Below are 21,428 nucleotides of genomic sequence, written 5' to 3' on the forward strand. Positions count from 1 at the left end.
GTGAAGCTGGCAGCGACTGATAACCGCTAATGGCTCCATTTTCAGATCAACTTTTGCATTTCACATTTCACACTATTTACATCCCAGCGTTGCCAGTGCTTGGTAAAAAAAAAAAAAAATGGAAATATCTGACTCCAACTGAAAATGAGGTTTCATTTTGATGGTGTGGGCACACTTACAGAGGCAACCGAGTGGTTCAAAAAATCCTGGAGGCAAACTGTGTTTGGTAACAGCGTGGGCTTAAATTTGGCTCCTGAAGACGATTAATCCCATTGCTCATATTTTCTGTCACTAGGTAAACGCTGTGATACAGTACATCTTACATTAATGTTACCTCAAGAAATAAGAGGCCATGAATAATCTTTCATACACAGCACTTTCACAGCTGTCTCCATTTCTAGACTTGGGACTGCTCACAAGCTCTCCTCCAGCTAATCAAATAATAGCTCAGGTGTAACTGCCCCCAAGGCCTGGAAGCAGTCAAACTTGCAAGTGAGGCACATTAAGTTCTCACCTACAGTAGGCTGCACTTGAATTGTAATAAAAGAAAAAGTGCATGCTACAGCAAACACATGCAGCATTTGGGGGCACGAATCGATGATGATGCCACATGAAAAGTCAGGGGGTCACAATTCATCCTGAGGGGGACGTGAATGTGTGTAGCACATTTCATGGCAATCTAACCAACCGTTGTTGAGGCGTTTCACTGAAAACCGCAAATGTTAAACACATAGTGGCGCTAAAGGAAATGTCAGAGGATCACTGAAGTCTTTGGGATTCCCCCTCTGGGGAACATGAATGTCTGTACAGAAGTTTTTGCCAATCAGTCAGGTAGATGTAGAGATATTTCATAGGATAAGTGAAAACTTTGACCTGCTGGTGGCGCTACAGGAATAGCCAGGAAAATACCAAAGTCATTAGGTTTCATCCGCTCCTCTTCATGGTAATAAATAAACAGATATTCCAGTCCGGACCAAAGTGGTGGACTGAAGAAAATATCGACTGAGCTTGCCGCTAGCATGGCCAAAAGACCTGCCGGACTTAAGCAGAAAATCAGATTTTTTTTTGGGCATTTTGATTCAACTAATTAAGTCCGACATCATGGTTATGTTAGCCAATTTCAGTTTGGGAAGGTGGGTGTTGTTAGGGGTCCAAGCCCGAGGGGGCCTGGGAACCACGTTTGCAAGGCAACGCGGGTCCTATTGTTTTGGCTAAGATTTTTTATAATTCACTGTTATTATTCTTCCGTCAATAAAAGCCATACTGCAGCCTACACCGTACAAGTTACGGAAGTGAAACGCAGAAAAGTCTGTGAAGTATTTAGATTCCCACCCCTAACATCCGTCCTGTCAAGTTTGAAGCCCTGAAACTGCGGCGGTGATTTGTCCGAGCAGTTAACTTCATATTGTTTACTTTGATCAAAGAAACATGCCGATTTAAGAGTTGCTATTGTCTGGTCCAGGCACAGAAAGAGGACGTTTCCGTTCTTAATCCTGCCTACAATGTTCTGTCAAAGTCTCAGAGCACAACAACAGACCCATTTGAATCAGTGTAACCATCACAGGTGTGGGCAGCCATCCACAGGTCTGGAAAAAGGATATAATGAGCTCCATAGGACACCTTTAAAGAGAGAATTTTGGAAAGCAGGAGCAGAATTCTGAGCTCTAACCTGCTGCTTTCTGGCTAAACTAGAGCACACATTCACACAGAAGGACAGAAATCTAACGTGCAGGGCTGAGTTAAAACACAGCACCTGAGCCACCGATCAATCTCCATTTCAAGTCAAGAATTCTGTTTCTTGCCGAGACAGAAATGTCACAGCATGCAGCACAAGAGAGAGTTAAACACATAAGTTTGCGCCAACATGTGAATGCAATGGAGAGAAGGCAAGCAGGCATGCAAAGACACAATGAGAAGCTATCCTATTAGAGACAAATCCACACAGAGGGACAGATTTACGCTGAAACACAAACACAGTATTGGCACTGACCTTGAAGCTCCAGTAGTTTGGTTGTTGCTAGGGGGGGGAAGAAAAACAAAGAGCAAAGGAGACAGAAAAGGGACAGGGAGGATAAAAGAGGGGGAAAAGGATCAACCGTGAGACATTTACTCATGTGTTAAAGCTGCAAAACACCAAGACTATAAAACATCCAGGGCTGGGTAGAGCCAGAACGGAGAGAAAATGCTTTGTCACTGAGCTCCCATGTCAATATATGTGCCACAAAGTGTGACTAATAAAGGTTAAATGGTGCATTATTTCAAAAGAAGCAAGTGCGGTACGAAAATGTCTCCCCCACTTTGCATGAAATGACCACAAATTGTAGTGAAGCAAACAAAACCAATACATGGCGTATTTATTTTATACTTTGGGCTTGGTGGGAAAATGATGGGCTAATTATTGTGATGATAGCCAGATTAAATTGCGTTGTCCTTCACTGCCATCATAATAGGACTTTAATTGCTTGTAATTGCTTCTCAGCAATTAATCAAATGTTTACAGTGACTTCACGCATACTAATGATGCCGCTCCAAAATTCTAGCCCTCGCTCTCCCGAGATGCAGAGTTGTCTGGCTTGGACCCAGAAACAGGATTAAAGCAATGCACACACTGGATTAAGAAGCTGCCACTTTCACTTTATTTGGGAAGAGACCAACATTCATTCAACGTCCTTCTGATTCCTTACGACGCAGCGCTGAGGCTGCATGTGTGCTCATCCTTGGTAGTCAGTTGATGCATAATAATTCATATGTTCATACACTGACATACTGTATACTTTATGGCCAAACCAATGCGGACAATCCTTTCCACATACTGTGTAATTCTGTTTTGGGACTGCTTTTCACGGTTTGGTTGGTTCCAGTCGACTGATTTTAAGCGATGCCCCTAATTTCCCTCAATGCACCAATCACAGCGAAGCATAAACTGACAACTTTGGACAATCTCGGCCATCTTTCTGTTCTAATTGCTCAGTTGACAAGTGCATACAGTAAAGGATTAAGGACAATATTCTATACTTTTGTTATTAAGCAACAAATGTCACACAAACAAGATGAAAGTGCATTTGTCGGGGACTATTTTCAGCGGCGGATTAATCCACATTTGGTGCTCTGGTGAGTAATTTAATGGAGCAGGGTGGTTTGTATTTGGTAGCTTGTTGACATGTAACATATTCAGTAGATGAACAGGGGAATTAGTTAAGGTACGTTCCAGCTATGATATTTTGTTTTTAGTTTCTGCTGAAACCACAAAACAGGTTTGCACCGACACAAGAGACTTTGCAGATTTAATTACATTAACTTCCTCCACAATCTGGTTGGAAGCCTCCCTTCCTTCCAACAAGAGCATATTGTACTTGCATCTCTGCTTTAAATAAAGGACTGTAACTTTGTTCTACAACCCACTGCAAAAATGTCAACGTGTTCGTCGGTTTTCAAAACTTCTTTCTCAGTAACCCTTCCAGAAAGAGGGGAAACCACTAAACATGCTTTGTTATTTTAGGTTGGTAAGCTTATAACCAGTGTTTCACACCTACTGGAGCTGCAATAGGCTCCTCAACAGAAAATGGATAGTAATATACACGTTACGTGTGTGAGCATAAATTACAGACATAGAGATGCAGCTCAGATAAAGACTTAAAAAAACGAATTACAGCTAAGAGCAGACAGATTTTGTAGATGGGCATCGATTTACTGTGACACTAGAGTCTTTATGTATTATAGATAAAGTGTGAAACGCTGGTTATAAGCTTGCCAACATAAAATAACGTGCATGTTGAGTGGTTTCCCCTCTTTCTCGAAGGTTTGAGAAAGAACTTTTGAAAACCGACAAACACGTTGACATAATATTTATAGTGACCAGCAAATGATTGTTGTTGCTGGGTTGTACAGCTTGAATGGTTTTAATAAAGTCTTTAAGGTATGAGGGCAAGGAGGTGACACAGGGCTTTCTTCAGTGCAAATCAGGGAATGAGTTATTCTATTGTACTTACCCATTGGTTGGGTCCGTGTTTATACATTAAAGTGTCAAACAATAATGTATTCATCAAAACTTCCTCGGAGGAATCGGTTCCTTCGCCTTTAAGGACGTAGGTGTGGAAAAGCAACAACAAACTCATCCTTAACCCATATATTACACCCTGTTTTAGAGCATCACATTCTGTCTTCAGTGCTGTGGGGTCCAGAGAGAGATATGGGGGAGTAACCCACCACGGATTGTTCTCAAAATGCTCGCAAACCTCAGAAACCCTTTGGTCTGGGCGGATGGTCTACCAGGTCATAAGAAGCTAACACTGGATATTTTGTACATGTATGTCAAGTAAGAAAAAACAAAATCTGTCTGCTCTTAGCTGTAATTCGTTTTTTTAAGTCTTTATCTGAGCTGCATCTCTATGTCTGTAATTTATGCTCACACACGTAACGTGTATATTACTATCCATTTTCTGTTGAGGAGCCTATTGCAGCTCCAGTAGGTGTGAAACACTGGTTATAAGCTTACCAACCTAAAATAACAAAGCATGTTTAGTGGTTTCCCCTCTTTCTGGAAGGGTTACTGAGAAAGAAGTTTTGAAAACCGACGAACACGTTGACATTTTTGCAGTGGGTTGTAGAACAAAGTTACAGTCCTTTATTTAAAGCAGAGATGCAAGTACAATATGCTCTTGTTGGAAGGAAGGGAGGCTTCCAACCAGATTGTGGAGGAAGTTAATGTAATTAAATCTGCAAAGTCTCTTGTGTCACAGGTGCAAAACCTGTTTGTGGTTTCAGCAGAAACTAAAACACTGGAAACTAATCAAGTATTTGCCCCAGTTTCTATTCCTTTTGAAACTGTAACCACTGCCAGGTCATAAGAAGCTAACACTGGATATTTTGTACATGTATGTCAAGTAAGAAAACACACACACACACACACACACACACACACACACAGTTGGAACGAATTCCAAAAGTCGAATATAATTCGAATAGTACAAAAATCAATACTATTCGAATGCTGAAATTACTATTCGAATGTGATTTTTTTTTATAAATATGTTAGCTAACGTTAGCTAATCTCCCTCTTCTCATGTCACGTCTGATGAACGATAAGCCATACTTACATACCGAGTAACGTTAGTACAGGGGGGAGTGACAGGCTGCGGCTGGAAATCGGAGAAGGATGGGCTTTAACATGACTTTAAAATCAACCTCCACCGGGCAGACTCTGTTTATGTAATTAGTAAATGCAGACACCCAATTATAGTTAAAGGCTTTGCGTAGCTAACGTTTTAAACAGTTGGTGTATGTATGACACTGTCTAGCTCAGCCAACCAGTGCCAATAATAATTGTCTCTTTACTGACTAAAGTGGATTCTGGAGCAAGTCCCACACTCAATATGTCCACCGGGAAGGTCCACATTTGCTCAGTAGGAATGTGGTAGGCAGGGCTGCTACGTTTGTGTCAAACTTTGGGAATGACAGGAGTGCTGCAGGATTCGCAAAGAAGGGGACGTGTCGCCCTTGTTGGTCCTGTTTGGATTACTTTGACTTGTTTTTACTCACAGTCTTTGAATTCACCATCTTTCTACAGATGGCACGGCCTCAGCAGACTCCTCAGCCATGTCGGAGGACCTGAGCTCTCAAACCTGGTCCATCAATAAAGATCATTATGAGCTACTCTACGTGATTAGGATTGGTGCCACAGAAGTGGTTCAAGCAGCCTACTGTTTACCATGCAAGGAGAAGGTGGCCATCAAACGTATCAACCTCGAGGAGTGCCAGACCGAACCCCTGAAAAGAGATTCAGGCCATGAGCCAGTGTCACCACCCCAACATTGTGTCTTACTACACCTCATTTGTTGTAAAGGATGAGGTGTGGCTGGTCATGAAGCTGTTGGTGTCTCCGTGCTGGACGTGATCAAGGATTTCATCTCACGAGGCGAACACAAGACAGGCGTCCTGGACGAGGCCAGCATAGCCACAGTGTTGAAAGAAGTGCTCGAAGGCCTGGGGTACCTACACAAGAACGGACTGATCCACAGAGATCTAAAGACTGGAAACACTGTCCTCGGGGATGACGGTTCAGGGCAAATTGCAGACTTTGGTGTCAGTGCCTTTCTAGCCACAGGTGGTGACATCACTCGAAATAAAGTGCGCAAGAGGTTTGTGGGAATGCCATGCTGGATGGCCCCAGAGGTCATGGAGCAGGTAAGGGGATATGATTTCAAAGCAGATATTTGGAGTTTTTGGGATCACAGCCCCTGTGGCAAGCCACAGCTTGCCACAGGGGCCGCACCTTATCACAAATACCCGCCAATGAAGGTCTTGATGCTGACGCTGCAGAATGATCCCCCGTCCCTGGAGACCGGCATCACAGACAAGGACATGGTAAAGAAATATGGCAAATCCTTCAGGGAGATGATCTCCCTGTGTCTACAGAAGGAGCCAGAGAAAAGGCCGACGTCCTCAGAGTTGTTGAAGCATCAATTCTTTCAGAAAGCAAAGACCCATGAGTATTTACAGGAGAGGTTGGTCTACAGGGCGCCCACAATAACAGAGAGATCGAAAAGGGTACGTCGAGTGCCAGGTTCAAGTGGTCGGCTGCATAAAATGGAGGATGGCGAATGGGAATGGAGTGACGATGAGGGCAAAGCAGCTGTTGCTGCCTTAAGGTCACCAAGAGTGAAATACAGATCACAGAATTCGGAGGTTTTCCAGACCCCTGAGCCTTTAAGCAGTCCACTCCAGCCGACGGCCGCAGGTCAGGCAGAACCACACCAGTCAGCACTCCACCCACTGCGCAGGCTACATCTCCCACACCAGGCGTACCCGCTGCTGCTGCTCCCACCACACAGACTCTAGCTGCCTCAGGAGATGTCAAGGCTCCCATTAGTTTGGTATTAAGGTTAAGAAATTCAAAAAAGGAGCTAAATGACATCCGCTTTGAATTTATGCCAGGGAGAGACACAGCAGATGGTGTGTCCCAGGAGCTGGTGTCAGCAGGTCTGGTGGACAGGAGGGACTTAGTAATAGTTGCTGCAAATTTGCAGAAAATAGTTGATGAACCCCAAGGCAATAAAAATGTCACTTTCAAACTGGCCTCTGGAACTGAGGGGTCTGAAATACCACATGACATCAAATTGATGGTCTTTGCTCAGCTCAGCATTAGTTAAACTGTTTTACTACCTGGGACCGTGACTTGCCCAAAAAAATTTGAAAATAAAAATAAAATAGTTGAACGCATTTTTTTTCTATGGCTGTAACTACTGCCAAAGAAGACAGTATCCTTTTGTCACCCATAGGATTATACAACGCAGCCTCGTTGAATATTGTGATTGGCTGAAGTATCAGAGCGTACAGTTACAGTATAAAATATTGCCAGTGTGGTCCTTTTTTAAAGTGCTGATACAACCAGCATTATTAGAAAGGACATTTTAAACTTCAACAAATGTACTTAATTATATAACTTAGAAGGTTAACCAAAAGGAGTGCAAGATTCATTCATTTTTACCATTGCCAAATTTGCTCAAAACCTCATTTCACACAAGACATTGGCCTGAGGTCTTGCGAACGTGATTGGTCTTTTTTTCTGTCCTATGCCACGATTGTGGGTTGCTGCGTGAAGGAAGACTGCACTGCAAATTTGGATTTCAATTCATTTTGCGGGACATTCAGCCAGTTACTCTGGCATTTATGACTCTAATTTAAATTTTCAGCTTTTCACTTTTTTGCCTTTTGAAAAGTTTGAATATATTTTACCGTGGAGCCACAGGTCTCCTAATGCACTGCTTAATGCCACCTTAAATTTCCCCAAATTGTGAGCCGAGTAACAGCAAATTTGACTCCAACTCTTAATAATACCAAGTGGAGGCTGTTCCCAGCACTTACTTTAACCCACATTGAAGTCATCCAGCTGCTTTATCACTTAGTCATTGTAAATGACTAAAATGAAGATTTTACGTCCCACAGTTTTGAGAAAGCTCAGCTATGATTGTAGATATTTAGAACGATCACACATTTTGGATTTTGAATGAAAAAGGCCATTATTGGTCCAGTCACATCCTTACAACCTACACTCTGGATGTTTTTAGTGCATTAGTGACACAGTTCTTGGCAGTGGGAGGTTCATTTAATACTGCTCTAACGTGTACATCTGAAACGCCAGCAAGGTTTTACGGATTCATTTGGTGATGTGATGTCATAAACCTAGCCGATGCCATATTGAATAAAAATGAATGCATCTTTTGCTTGCAGATAAAATGTTGAGAGGAAATCTTTTTTATTTTATGCTAGCCTTAAATTGAAAATGACCAAGTGTATTTCTTTTTTTCTGTCAAAGGTTTTGGTTCAGATTTTCAGTGTCTTTGAAATGTAGTTCTTGTTACAAGTGAAGATACCTGAAATAAAGATATACAGGTGTGTTGAGCCTGTGTTCGCCACAAAGTTAAAAAAAAAATGCCAAAATGCTTATGTTATCAATAGTTAGCTCGTTCTGGTTTCCGAGTTATAGGAGCTTAGCTGGGAGCTTCATGGAGAAAGCTAAAGTTAATGTTAGCTGTCCTACAGCTGTCAGAGTTAGCTTCAACTTCATATTTTAACTTCTAACAGCTGGATTCTCAGTAACGTGACAATCTGCAAGAAACAGGTTGCTTTTAAATCACAAAAATAGCAGTGACAGCACCGTTTGGCTTAGTTATCAATGCCGTTAGCATCGTGGCTAACACTATTGTTACTTGGTTTATGACAAATCGTTTCAGCTGTGCTTTGTAGCGTGATGTCATTGTGCTAACCGAGCACCGTTAGCTTTTACAACAGAGCCGCTTCACTACACTTGTTAGATAATATTTCATTACAAAGGTCTCTGTTGATATGTGTTTGTCGCTGTGTGTGTGGTGGAATATAATGTAAACAGAGAGTGCCAGAAATGCAATGAGCCGTGACGTAGGTCCCCTTCAAGGCCAGGCTGGTGTTACAAGTCCCTCTAGTGGACAGAACGTGTAACAACAACCACATGCTTATAGTGGCATCGACAATGCATAAGCCTGGGTAATGTAGTACATATTTATATATTTATTTATATGAGCATTAAATATTCAAATATTATTTGAGTATTCAAACAAATAAATTAAATTCGGTATTATAGAGGAAGACTGACAGCTCTAACACACACACACACACACACACACACACACACACACACACACACACACACACACACACACTTTTTTCCAACCTAACACACACACACACACACACACTTTTTCCAACCCTAACACACACACACACACACACACACACACACACACACACACACACACTTTTTTCCAACCTAACACAACCAGAGCGCTTTAACATCACAGGAATGAATAAATTATTCTTACATCTCAGACAAACACAAACTCTGTCAGAAAGTTTTAACAGGGAAAAAATACACAAAGCCTTAAGTCATGAAGGCAAATATAGAAGGGACACACCAGACTAGTCATGTCTGAAAATGGATGCAAAGTATGAAATACAGCTGTTAAATAGTGGTACACAATAAGGAATGAATTCAACAAATCAATGAACTCTTTCAGCACCTAATGCAAGTAGTGTGACATTATGCAAGTGACCTTGTGTGGCTGTTTTAATAATATTATAATAATAACAATAACTCTTATCTCAAATATTAGTTTCCTCTCCCACGGAGGTTAATGTCTTTATTTAGCAGGAAATCTCAAACACCTGTAAAGATAATTCAACAGACAATACTGCAGTGTTTATATTTTACATACACTCTTGGTTGCCGATGTTGTTAAAGGGTAACTACCGTTTTTTTCAACCTGGACCCTATTTTCCTATGTTTTTGTGTCTAAGTGACTGATGGGAACAACAATCTTTGACATCGGTCCAGTATTTTAGCGAGATCGCTGCAGTCGGCAGCGGAGAAACAAGCTACAATGTAAGTTAACAGGGCCAGCTTGTATTTAACTTCACAAAAGTGCTCGTTTTGCCACAGACTTACTCAGATTAATATTTCTAAGTGTCTGACAACATTATGGAAAGGATCCCTTCAGAGATGGACCTTTAAAACCCCTTTGAGACCTTTTTTGTTTAACCAGAAACAGCTCTAAAGTCGCTAGCGCTAAACCCACCAGACTCCATTTAAAAAAACAGTACTTTTAGGGTGTATAGAGCCAACATATTTTCACATGTAAATCGGTGAGCTATGTGTTCATTTCAAGCAAAACTAGAGATGTGATGGTTGGGAAAATGGTTCATCGTTTTATTTAGTTTCTATTGACTTTGAATGAAGTGTATTTTACGATTCTAAAATTACTGTTTATGTACATGGAGTCTGGTGGGTTTAGCGAACGCGATTTCGCAGATGTTTTTATGTTTAAAAAAAGGATCTTACTCTTTAACAGAAAGCTCGAACTCCTTAGAGATCCTTTCCATAATGTTGTCAGACACTTAGAATATTAATCTGAGCCTGTTAGCGGCAAAACGAGCACTTTTGTGAAGGTAAATACAAGCTGGACAATTGTCCCATTAACCTACATTGTAGCTTGTTTCTCCGCTGCCGACTGCAGCCATCTCATTTAATACTGGACCAATGTCAAAGATTGTTGTTCCCATCAGTCACTTAGACACAAAAACGTAGGAAAATAGGGTTGAAAAAAACAGTAAGTACCCTTTAATTATTTCTCCCCAATTTTCACTGCTATACTCTTTAACAGTAATCACACTGCTACATGTAGCTACATGCTAACGTCACGGAAACCTGTGATCTTGGTTGCAGATTTTAATTTCCTGTTATTTCAGATCACATAGCTTCTGGACGAGGATGGGACGCTTGGAACTGGCTGCTCTTATTTGTGTCAAAATGAACGCTTTTATACATATTATTTCTGGTTATGTCCCGATCAGATCTTAAAAATATTGAATATCTGCCGATACCGAGTACCAATTCGATACTTGTATTTGCATATATAATAGAGCTGCACACAGTTTTTTTTTGTTTTACAAAAATAACCAAGTAAACAAAGTAACTAAAAGATATCTTCAGCTTAATAGATTTAACTTAGTGCAGGTAGCACTTTTGTAAAACTCACATATTTCTACTTAGAAAGGTGTAGAGTTTACTGAAGAAAATGATCGGAGTAGGGTGTTCGGGGTGACTGCTGATCCCCGATCAGTTAAAAAATGCCCAGATCTTCTCCAATCCGAACATCGTTATTTATTTGACTTAAATTAGGGATGCACCGAATATTCGGGCACCAATATGGTCTTAACTTTAGGTGTGAACACACCTTGCAGGCTGTTGATTGCAGTGTATTGTTGCTCAACAACAGATGCCTCTTCACAGTATTTGGATGAACGCAGGCGTCTGTTAAGAGGTCAAGTCAACAGTAATCGAATGATGAATGGAACTGATGAATGGACCTCATCATAGCCAATTTGACTTGTAGCCGAGGCTGATATCACATTTGACACATAATGAAACATAAAGGTCGAAGGAACAAACAAAGAAGCTGCACAATGTTGCAGCAGAGAAAAGAGAAGCATTATTGCTTTTTGACAGATGAGTGAAAGGAGCAGGGCTGCAGCTATCGATTAGCAATCGAGTATTCTACCGATTATTCCATCGATTAGTCGAGTAATCGGATAAGAAATACTTTTGCTTTACAGTAAATAGCAATAGTAAATATACAAAAGAAAGTTTTCATTTTTAGAAAAAACAACAATTTAATTTCTTAAATTGCATACAGTAACAGGAATAGACGCATGGGCCACCCAGCCCCGTAATTAGGTGGCCAAAGTACAATTTTGGTGGCCCAAATGTAAATCTTTTTCACCCCCCTTCTCCTTCCATGCCTCTGGCTCTTTACACTGAATATACAAAAAAGCTGTTCACTAATTCCAGGTTAATGTCACTGTACAAAGCTTACAGCAGCTATTCAACTATACTGTTCTGGGGGACACATTTCCGAAGGCTGATCTGAGTAGAAAGAATGAAGAATGCAGACATCATCGGCAAGGTCCGATGATGTCATTCACGGGCATATTGAGTAGCCATGTGCAGGAGTCGCTGGTAAAGAGAGAGGGGCTGGTTTGTCTCCGCCAGCAGCTAAGTTTACCGACACCTTTCGTTTTTTGCTCGTTTTCTAAAAAGTCTCGATTTGCAGAGTAGCATGCTGTAGCTGTGTAAAACGCTGGACGAGAGACTGCATGCAGACGTTAATGTTACCTTGTGGAACTTGTCCGCACAGAGTTTTCATTTTTTTGCAGCTTAAAATGACTGACTGAACCAAACTTTCTTATTTATCTCTGGCTGTCTCTTCTCTTAGCCCCTCACTATTTGCGCTCTCTTCCTTCATTTTGTAATCCGCGCTGTCAGTCTACACGGCATGTGTCTACAGCAGCGTCAGCCCGTTGTGCGAGAGTAATAATCATCCGAGGGGAAACACAGCGGTATACAACGTTGGTTACATCGTTTAAACGAAGCTTCGAGGCAAAGGATTCTGCATCGATGACATTTAGCAATCAAATTATTCAAGTTACTCGAGGAATCATTTCAGCCCTAGAAAGGAGTTTAACTTCTCTAACTACTTTCATTGCAGGGGACGATTACAGAATTGCAAATACATCATTACACAAATAAACTTCTGACTCATCCCATTTAAAACTAGTTCTTCAAGACTTTTTTTTTTTTTTTTTTAAATTGCGAATGAAAGCATTTATCAAATCAAATTCAAAATGTTGAAAGAAAACACCCATTCTAACTATTGCCAGCTTAACCACCTTAAAGCACTACCAAACACACTTAGAGTGATTTGTGTTCAATTTTTAAATAACTAGTGTTTTCTTCAGTTGTCCAGACTGCTCAACACAACTTCGCACTCGACACTGCACTTCCTTGGGTCCTCAGCAATACAGCCGCCAAGCGTGAAGTCGACCGAATGAATGGTTGTCGAGAAAATCGTAGGACATGCTCCTTCCATTTTAGTAATTCTCATGAACCATCGGCGTGCAATAACCCTGTTTTGTACCTGTAAATTACATATTTTTCAAGTTTAAATACACTAGGGCTGCCACCTCTTAGTTGATTAGTTCACTAATCAGTCGTTTTTGTCACTTTTTTAGGTTTTTCATGCCGAATGATTTATTTTTAAGAAACTTAAGAGCACATTTCTGGAAAACACAAGATTTAAAGTGGAGCTTTTGCATGACTCAAACTCAGTCTTACAGATCTGTCGAGGACAGACCTAAAATACAAACTGTTCCATGTCTGTGTTCACAAAATTGTCCAATAAAGCCAATTCTGTTATTTGTTAGCTGCCTTTTTCCCTCTCAGCACCTCTTTGGTTGCCATGTACAACACAAAGAAGAAGAAGAAGTCTACAAATCGACAAATAACTGTCACAACAAACCATCTGCAACAATTTTACTGTCACTGCATTAATTCACATACCGACTTCTGAGGGACTTAACTGTGACTTCAAATTCAAAAGCACAGGTGAGTCAATGTTGTCTGAGAGTCTAAAATTGCAGCACATATGCTGAGAGCTTTTGGGAGAAAAAAAAAGGTATTCCCTTAATAATTAAACTAAGGTGTAGGTGGAAATTAATTCATGTTTGAGCAGCTGTTCTGGGAGCTGCCTGGATCCTCAAATATTTTCACTCCTGAAATCTCAGTCGCAACTTTTGAAAAGGGAGTTGAAGAATAGAAGAAGAGGGTTTGTGAATAAAGAAAGACCAACAGGCCTGTGGGCTGCTGTGACCCAGATTTCAGAGCTCTTTGTGGTTTGTCGGCCTCAATCCAATCCCGCTGACCAAAACAGCACAATCATACCTGATTTAGTCTGACTCGCAGGATGTCGACTGAGCATATCGACCTGCCATTGGCTGCCGATTTCAGACAGAATTCTCCTCCCCTTCCGCAATCTGCATGTTACGTTTACCAAAATCCCTGTTGCTATGTGAAACAACAAGGACTATACTGTATGGGTCTTACATTAAGCTTATGTATGTATATATCTGATCTGATTTTACTACAGTTACAAGACCACAACAACTTGTGAATGCACCTTGAAAAAAAAACAGACTCTCATGCCCGATATTGATTGGCCATCGCTAGTCAGAGTTGATTTGGCAAATTTTTGGACTCTGGCAGCGGCATGTGCCAGTGACATTGACTTGACCGATGTACCGTTCTGTTCCACTCCACACGATCTTCTGTGACATTGGTTTAGGGCTGCAACTAAGGATTATTTTCATTGTGGTTGAATCTGTTGATTAGTTTCTTGATTAATCGATTAGTTGTTTCTAGGGCTGGATCCGAGTATTCAAATATTCGTTCGATAGGCAGGTTTTTTCAATTTTGGGATTCAAATATATATTTTTTTTTTTAAATGTGCATGCAGGCTGAAATTCACTGTGGTGTTTTGTCTGTATCATGTATAACTAGAAATTATTCACATTTAAGAAGCTTGGATAAGAGAACTTTTACTTTTTTCATAAAAAATGACTCAAACTGCATGTGTCCATGACAACGCACGCAACATGGTGGCTGCGCGACCGGTACAAGTCTGGGCAAAGCTGGTCTTATTATACTGAGCTGTCCGCGGAAGCTGAACACGTCCAGGATTGGTAAACTGGGACTTAGTCGCCTGCCGGTTCACGGTTAATATTCGGTTAACGAGAGTCGGCCATCTAAACGAAATTAGCATCATTACTACTTGCATTAATTTCTCACCACTTTCCGCCTTCTCCTCGTCAATGATCATGTGTCCAGATACAGCTCTGACAACCTCTATGACCTCCGGCTGACTTCCTGTTTTTAACTCTGAAGGACCTCCATGTGGCGGCTTCATAATTACAAGTTGACAACTGGGAAAGAGGCATTACTATTATCACCTCTCTCACAGAATCATTGTGACAGAAACAAACAGCTGATAATTGTGAAGTCAAGCACCCATTGTGTTATAATCCGTTATATATCTTGCCGTTCACACAGAGCTGTGCACTGTCTAATCACCCACTCGCTTGGTTTATTCACCTTAAATTGAAAATGGCCACATCGGCCGCCAAGTCACTCCACAAAAATAATTTAATGCACCAACAAGCAGACATTTTTTTTTGGAACATAAAACCTGTCTCATCCAACACAAACAGGCCCCCTATGCACCGTGACTCAGTGATTACTGCCTGCAATATTTCTCAATCACTTGAGCTGAAATCCCAAAGCGCACATATGCACAGAGACAGACTGCACTTAGGGAGGCGAGGGGAGAAAGACGAGAGAGAGAGAGAGAGAGAGAGAGAGAGAGAGAGAGAGAGAGAGGGGGATGAGCAGAGAGACATGCATGCCTGACCTGCATGCCAAGTAGCCATCTTTGGACCCAGCCTCTTTTTTTCTGTTCCCAAGCCCAAACACACACACCAACACATGTGCACTCACTCACACACACTTGTGTTTGTGCTTACACACACTTTTGTTTTCCTTCCACACATCAGCAAGCATGCATTCCCATACATACATACATACATACATACATACATACACACGTCACTGCGGCAGCACAGACACACCTGGTCAACACCTGCCTGCTGTGGGAACACACAGACCCTCCCCCTCAAAACACACACACATGTAGTCATTCACTCACACTGAACAGAAATAGAGGAGAGGATGAGTTGTGTGCTCATCGGGTCTACCAGTCACTTGTACGACACACACACACACACACACACACACACACACATACACACACACACACACACACACACACCATCCATCCGTCATTATTCATGCAGCAGCGTCACACAGTCATCGCCAGCCGAAATGTCTCAGCTGAGGATGCAAGGACGGGGTTAGAGAGAGTTACCGTTGCTACTTAATGAGCACGTCGGCCGCCTGGTGCATCCTCCCGCTCCACACGCCTCCCTCCTTCTCCTCCCCCCTCTCCATCTTTTTTTTTTCCACTGCGGCTCTGTCTTTCCCGCGCCCTGAGGATCTGCCAGAGTCCCCCCTCGCTGGTACCCGTAGTAGCGCCTCAGAGGCAGCAAGCATCTCTTCCTGCTCCTCCTCCTCCTCCCTCTTGTCCCTTCCCCTTTCTCTCTCTCTCTCCCTCTCTCCCTGTCCGTCACCCTCTCTCGCCCCTGACATATACAATAAAGAAATCCTTCCTCTTTTCCTTCACTGTCTCTCCCTGTCGCTTGCTCTCTCTCCTGCTCCGTGTGCCTCCTTCCACAGCCCAGGCATTGCCAACCATATGATATCACTTAGTTGCCTTATATGGGAAAACGGTGGGTTGCCATGACGACAGCAGACTCCACCTGTTTCTCCATCTCACTCTCTCTCTCTCTCTCTCTCTCTCTCATGTCAGTCCACCTTTTTTATCAGGAGATAGATGGTGTGGTTTGGGTAAATAGACACAGCACATGAAAGAGCAAAGAGTGGGTGGAGAGGAAGGAGGAGATGAGATGGGGGGAGATGAGAGATGATGAGAGCAGATGGAGACATGATGGACAGAAGCTGACGGAGGGATGGAGAGAGAGAGAGAGAGAGAGAGAGACAGAGAGAGAGACAGAGAGAGAGCATACTTAAAGGAATAGCTCAACAATTTGGGAATATATTTGCTTTCTTTCCGAGAGATGGATCGATAACACTCTCATGTCTGTGTGTTAAATACAGAGTAGGTTTAGCTTGGCTTAGCATACACCCTGGAAGCAGGGGGAAACAGCTTGCCCAGCTCTGCCTAAAGTGAGAAAATACACCTATGACACCTCTAAGGCTTCATCTACACTACTATGTTTTTATTTTTTAAGTGGCGCGTTGAGACAAAAACGATCTCCGTCCACACAAGAGTTTTAGCTCCAGTAGCAGAACTAATCTCCATCCGTATTAACACGTCTGACTGTCTACTGTCTACTTTATTCCCTTATAATGCCTTATAAGGCCTTATAATGCCCATATTTAATGCTTAATGCTTATAATGCCCATATTTAATGCTGTCTTTTTTAAACTTTATCCTTGCACTGCTATAGTTTTTATATTACTATGTCTACATTATTCTCTTATGTTGTCCATATTTAATGCTAGTCTCTAGACTTTATCCTTGCACTATTGGACCTATTTGCACTACCACCATGACACCCCCTCTCATAGAGCACCTTACCATGCAGACTGAATCACAGGGTCAGTCCCTGCCCTGTCACTGCAAGCCTCTCATGCTTACACATCCCTTAGTACACTCATGTGGATTTTTTATTTTATTTAGTATTTTTTTTTTTTTTATTGTCCATGCTATTCATGTGGATTTGCTTTTTTATCATACTGTTTATGATCTATGTGTATGTTGTATGTGATGTCTGTAAGCTACTGGGACCTTGAATTTCCCCTTGGGGATCAATAAAGTATCTATCTATCTATCTATCTATCTATCTATCTATCTATCTATCTATCTATCTATCAGTGTTAATTTCGTCAGACGAGACGAGACTAAATATGTTCGTCAACAAAGTTTTTTTCCATGACTAAGACGAGACGATGACGAGACTGCGGCAATGTCCAAAAACGCTGACTAAGACTAAATGAACATACATTATTGTTGACGAAAAAAGACGAGACTAAAATGTTTTGCATAAAATAAAAACTAAGATAAAATCTCTCTTACTCTACTTTTTCATCATGCCATAGAATATTCAGCTACCGAGACCCGGTGCTACGTCACCGACAGGTGCCTTAAAGTGATGGTTCAGAGTAATTCACCCTAGGGTCCTTTGCACCATGACCTCGAGCCAAACCCCCCCAGAAGCTTTTTTCACCTGGGTCTAACATTGGGAGAGTTAGCTAGAGTAGCGTTATCAGCTGAATAGCTTAGCGCAGGGGCTAATGGACCCATGTTTGTATCTCGTAAGTTACCCCACTAATAATGCCCGAAATGATACCAAACGTCTACACTAGTACAAATAGGTTATGCACTCATAAAACGATGGATTGGAAAGTTTGTAAGTACACCAGAAGTTTATGTAAATAACACTTACCTGCTGGCTTCTGCTCTCTGCTGTTGTTGTTGCTGCTGTAAGACGAGTGCTTAGGGCCGTCTACAAATTACAACACCGAAAAGAGATGCAACAAAAATATTTTTTAATTTAACTTATTTTTTAAAGTAAGTGCTGTAGTATAACTAGCAGGAGACAAGTAATAATTTAGGTAAGTTTGGAGACATTACCTTATTTAATCATTAAATTAAAAATATTTTTGTTGCATCTCTTTTCGGTGATGTAATTTGGCGCAGGCCCCTAAGCACTAGTCTTATAGCAGAAACAGCAACAGAGAGAGCAGAAGCAAGCAGGCAAGTGTTATTTACATAAACTTCTGGTGTACTACAAACTTTCCAATCCATCGTTTTATGAGAGCATAACCTATTTGTACTACTTGTAGACCTTTGGTATCATTTTCGGCATTATTTGTGGGGTAACTTACAAGATACTGACGCGGGTCCATTACGCCCCTCCCCCAAGCTATTCAGCTGATAACCTACTCACTAACTCTCCCAATGTTAGACCCAGGTGAAAAGGTTTTAGCTTCGGCGATGTCATGGTGAACAAAGAAGGTAATTCACAAACCATCACTTTAACGACGGTTATCTACCGGACCGAATAGCCTGCCCTTCTCTCTGATGCTCCTAAACGGACGTTAGAGTCAACCGAAACATCGCTGCACGGGGCGCTAGTTAACACTACACTTGGCAGCAGGTAACGTTAGCATCCCGTTAGCTAGCAGTTTAATGCTGACAGCTAAACGGTGTAAAGGTTTGTCTCTATTTCACTATGTAGGATTCCAACACGAGACGTACGACAGTCTGCAGCTGCCGACAACATATGTTGCGTTCACTTGAAATACGCCTCGCCAGTTTCGTGCTGCATTTATTTTATTGTAAAATATCCTTTCCCCATGCAGTGGTTGTTTTTGTCGTTTACTGGTGAAATAAGGAAGAGGCTCAATATTTATATAACTTTATATCATTTATTTATTTTTATAACTATTTGGCTGAAACGGTTATCAGAAATAATTTATTTAAAAAAAGACTAAAATGTTTTGACTAAAACTATGAATAAAATGGCGAGACTTTTAGTCGACTAAAACTCGACTAAGATACCTTGAGTTCTCTTTTGACTAAAACTAGACTAAAATGACGAGACTTTTAGTCGACTAAAACTTGACTAACAAAAAATTTTGGCACAAGACTAAGACTAAATTAAAAATAGGGGACAAAAATTAACACTACTATCTATCACGTATCACATGACCATTCACACACACTGGGCATGTGCGTGCCGGTGTAAACAGGAAGCAGATCGTCTGACGTTACTACTTGTAAATCATGGATGTGTAAGTTGAAAATACAGAAACTACTTTGGAGAAAGAACAACAACGGTGAACAGTAAGAGCAGGGATGTATTATCTTGGAGCGAGGACGAGGTGGAACTGTTACTGAAAGGTCTGTAAGCTACCTAACCGATGAGACTGACTGACATGGTCGTCGTTTCCAAAGGTCTCCGTTTGTGTCCGTCCAGACTACAGAGCAACAGCTGAGTTTTCAAACCAAAACGGGGGCGGCAGAGTTTCCACATGTCTTCGTTTTAGGGGCTCGGAAACACCGCAGTAGTGTGGACGTGAGGCGTAAACGCAGCAAAAGATATTCGTTTTCAAACTAAAATGTAGTTGTGTAGTTGAAGCCTAAAGTTCCTAATTAACACAGCATCTCATTTGTTTGACCCTCATATGAACAGAATTTTAAATTTTGGCAGTGTGTGGCTTCTTGGTGAGCAACAGCCGCTCTTGTCGTCACAGTGAGGTTGCCAGGTCTGGTACCATCCTGCCTTCACAGAGTCCAAAACTAGGCCAGATCCAGATCTCAGGTCATTCTGCTCGTCACCGTCCTGGATAAACATCTCATGATATTTGAGTCACTCGGTGGATTATAAAAAGAAGAACGATGGTGGACAAGCAGTCTGTTTTGATACGACTTTCAGACAACAGACGCGTGTGACGCGGGTCGACTCAGTGTGTGTTCGATCCTCATGTGACTTATTCATATGCGGCAGCTGCCACTCCGCTTCTTACCGCTGGCAGAGACTTTATGTTGATAAAACAGCACAGAGTTTCACTAAATGACATCCAATAATTAAAAGAAAATAAGTGAAGTTTCAGTTCCACCTCTTGGTCCGTCCATATACTCGATCTTGACCAACTTTTGCATGCTTTTTTCTCTCTCTTCTTTTTTCCGTGAGTTGGTTAAATGTTTAATCGCTGGTATGACTGAATTATTTCCATCTCTGGTAGCAATGCCACTTCCCCAGCCCTGGTTGTGAAGCAGGGTCGGCTGAATCTAATTCAGAAAGACCTCCAACATAGGTTTGTGTCCTAGTGTTGTCAAAAATATCGATTTATCAATACTGATTCTGAATATTCTGAAACAGTTACAAATCTCATTTATTTGAGTCTCATACTCTCTCTTCTCGAGACACATAAAACGATTACTTTCTTGATTAATCGATTAGTTTAGTATTAAAGGTGCAATATGTAATATTGTATGTAATACTGGCAGCTAGCGGTTAAAATAGTTACTGCACTACCAATTCAAAATACTGGAGAGTCGTTTCCCCCGCCCCCTCCTGCCCAGACTCGAAGTTCACGGGGGTTGCCAGGCTGAGACCGCAGCATTCACAACAATGTTGCTAGACACTTTTCTCACATAGCCAGACATTACTCCACAGCACAGCAGAGTAGCTAACGTTAGATGCTAGTCTCACATAGCCAGACATTACTCCATAGCACAGCAGAGTAGCTAACATTAGATGCTAGTCTCACATAGCCAGACGTTACTCCACAGCACAGCAGAGTAGCTAACGTTAGATGCTAGTCTCACATAGCCAGACGTTACTCCACAGCACAGCAGAGTAGCTAACGTTAGATGCTAGTCTCACATAGCCAGACATTACTCCACAGCACAGCAGAGTAGCTAACATTAGATGCTAGTCTCACATAGCCAGACATTACTCCATAGCACAGCAGAGTAGCTAACGTTAGATGCTAGTCTCACATAGCCAGACGTTACTCCACAGCACAGCAGAGTAGCTAACGTTAGATGCTAGTCTCACATAGCCAGACATTACTCCACAGCACAGCAGAGTAGCTAACGTTAGATGCTAGTCTCACATAGCCAGACATTACTCCACAGCACAGCAGAGTAGCTAACATTAGATGATAGTCTCACATAGCCAGACATTACTCCACAGCACAGCGGAGTAGCTAACGTTAGATGCTAGTCTCACATAGCCAGACATTACTCCACAGACAGGGAGGTAGCTAACGTTAGATGCTAGTCTCACATAGCCAGACATTACTCCACAGCACCGCGGAACTAGCTAACGTTAGATGCTAGTCTCACATAGCCAGA

The 21,428-nt window shown here is 41.7% G+C and overlaps 1 protein-coding gene and 1 pseudogene across 1 annotated transcript in view; one reads left to right on the forward strand and one right to left on the reverse strand.

Annotated features, from left to right (window-relative positions):
- LOC120551489 (SRC kinase signaling inhibitor 1-like) overlaps positions 1 to 21,428 on the reverse strand; it is a 157,551-nt gene that overhangs the window by 55,040 nt on the left and 81,083 nt on the right. The window contains 1 exon segment of the mRNA XM_039788955.1: positions 1,991 to 2,017. Coding sequence (XP_039644889.1) covers positions 1,991 to 2,017 — 27 coding nt within the window.
- Positions 5,596 to 7,157, forward strand: LOC120551488 (annotated as a pseudogene).

The sequence above is a fragment of the Perca fluviatilis genome, chromosome 21 (assembly GCF_010015445.1).
Source record: "Perca fluviatilis chromosome 21, GENO_Pfluv_1.0, whole genome shotgun sequence".
In the NCBI taxonomy this organism is placed as follows: domain Eukaryota; kingdom Metazoa; phylum Chordata; class Actinopteri; order Perciformes; family Percidae; genus Perca; species Perca fluviatilis.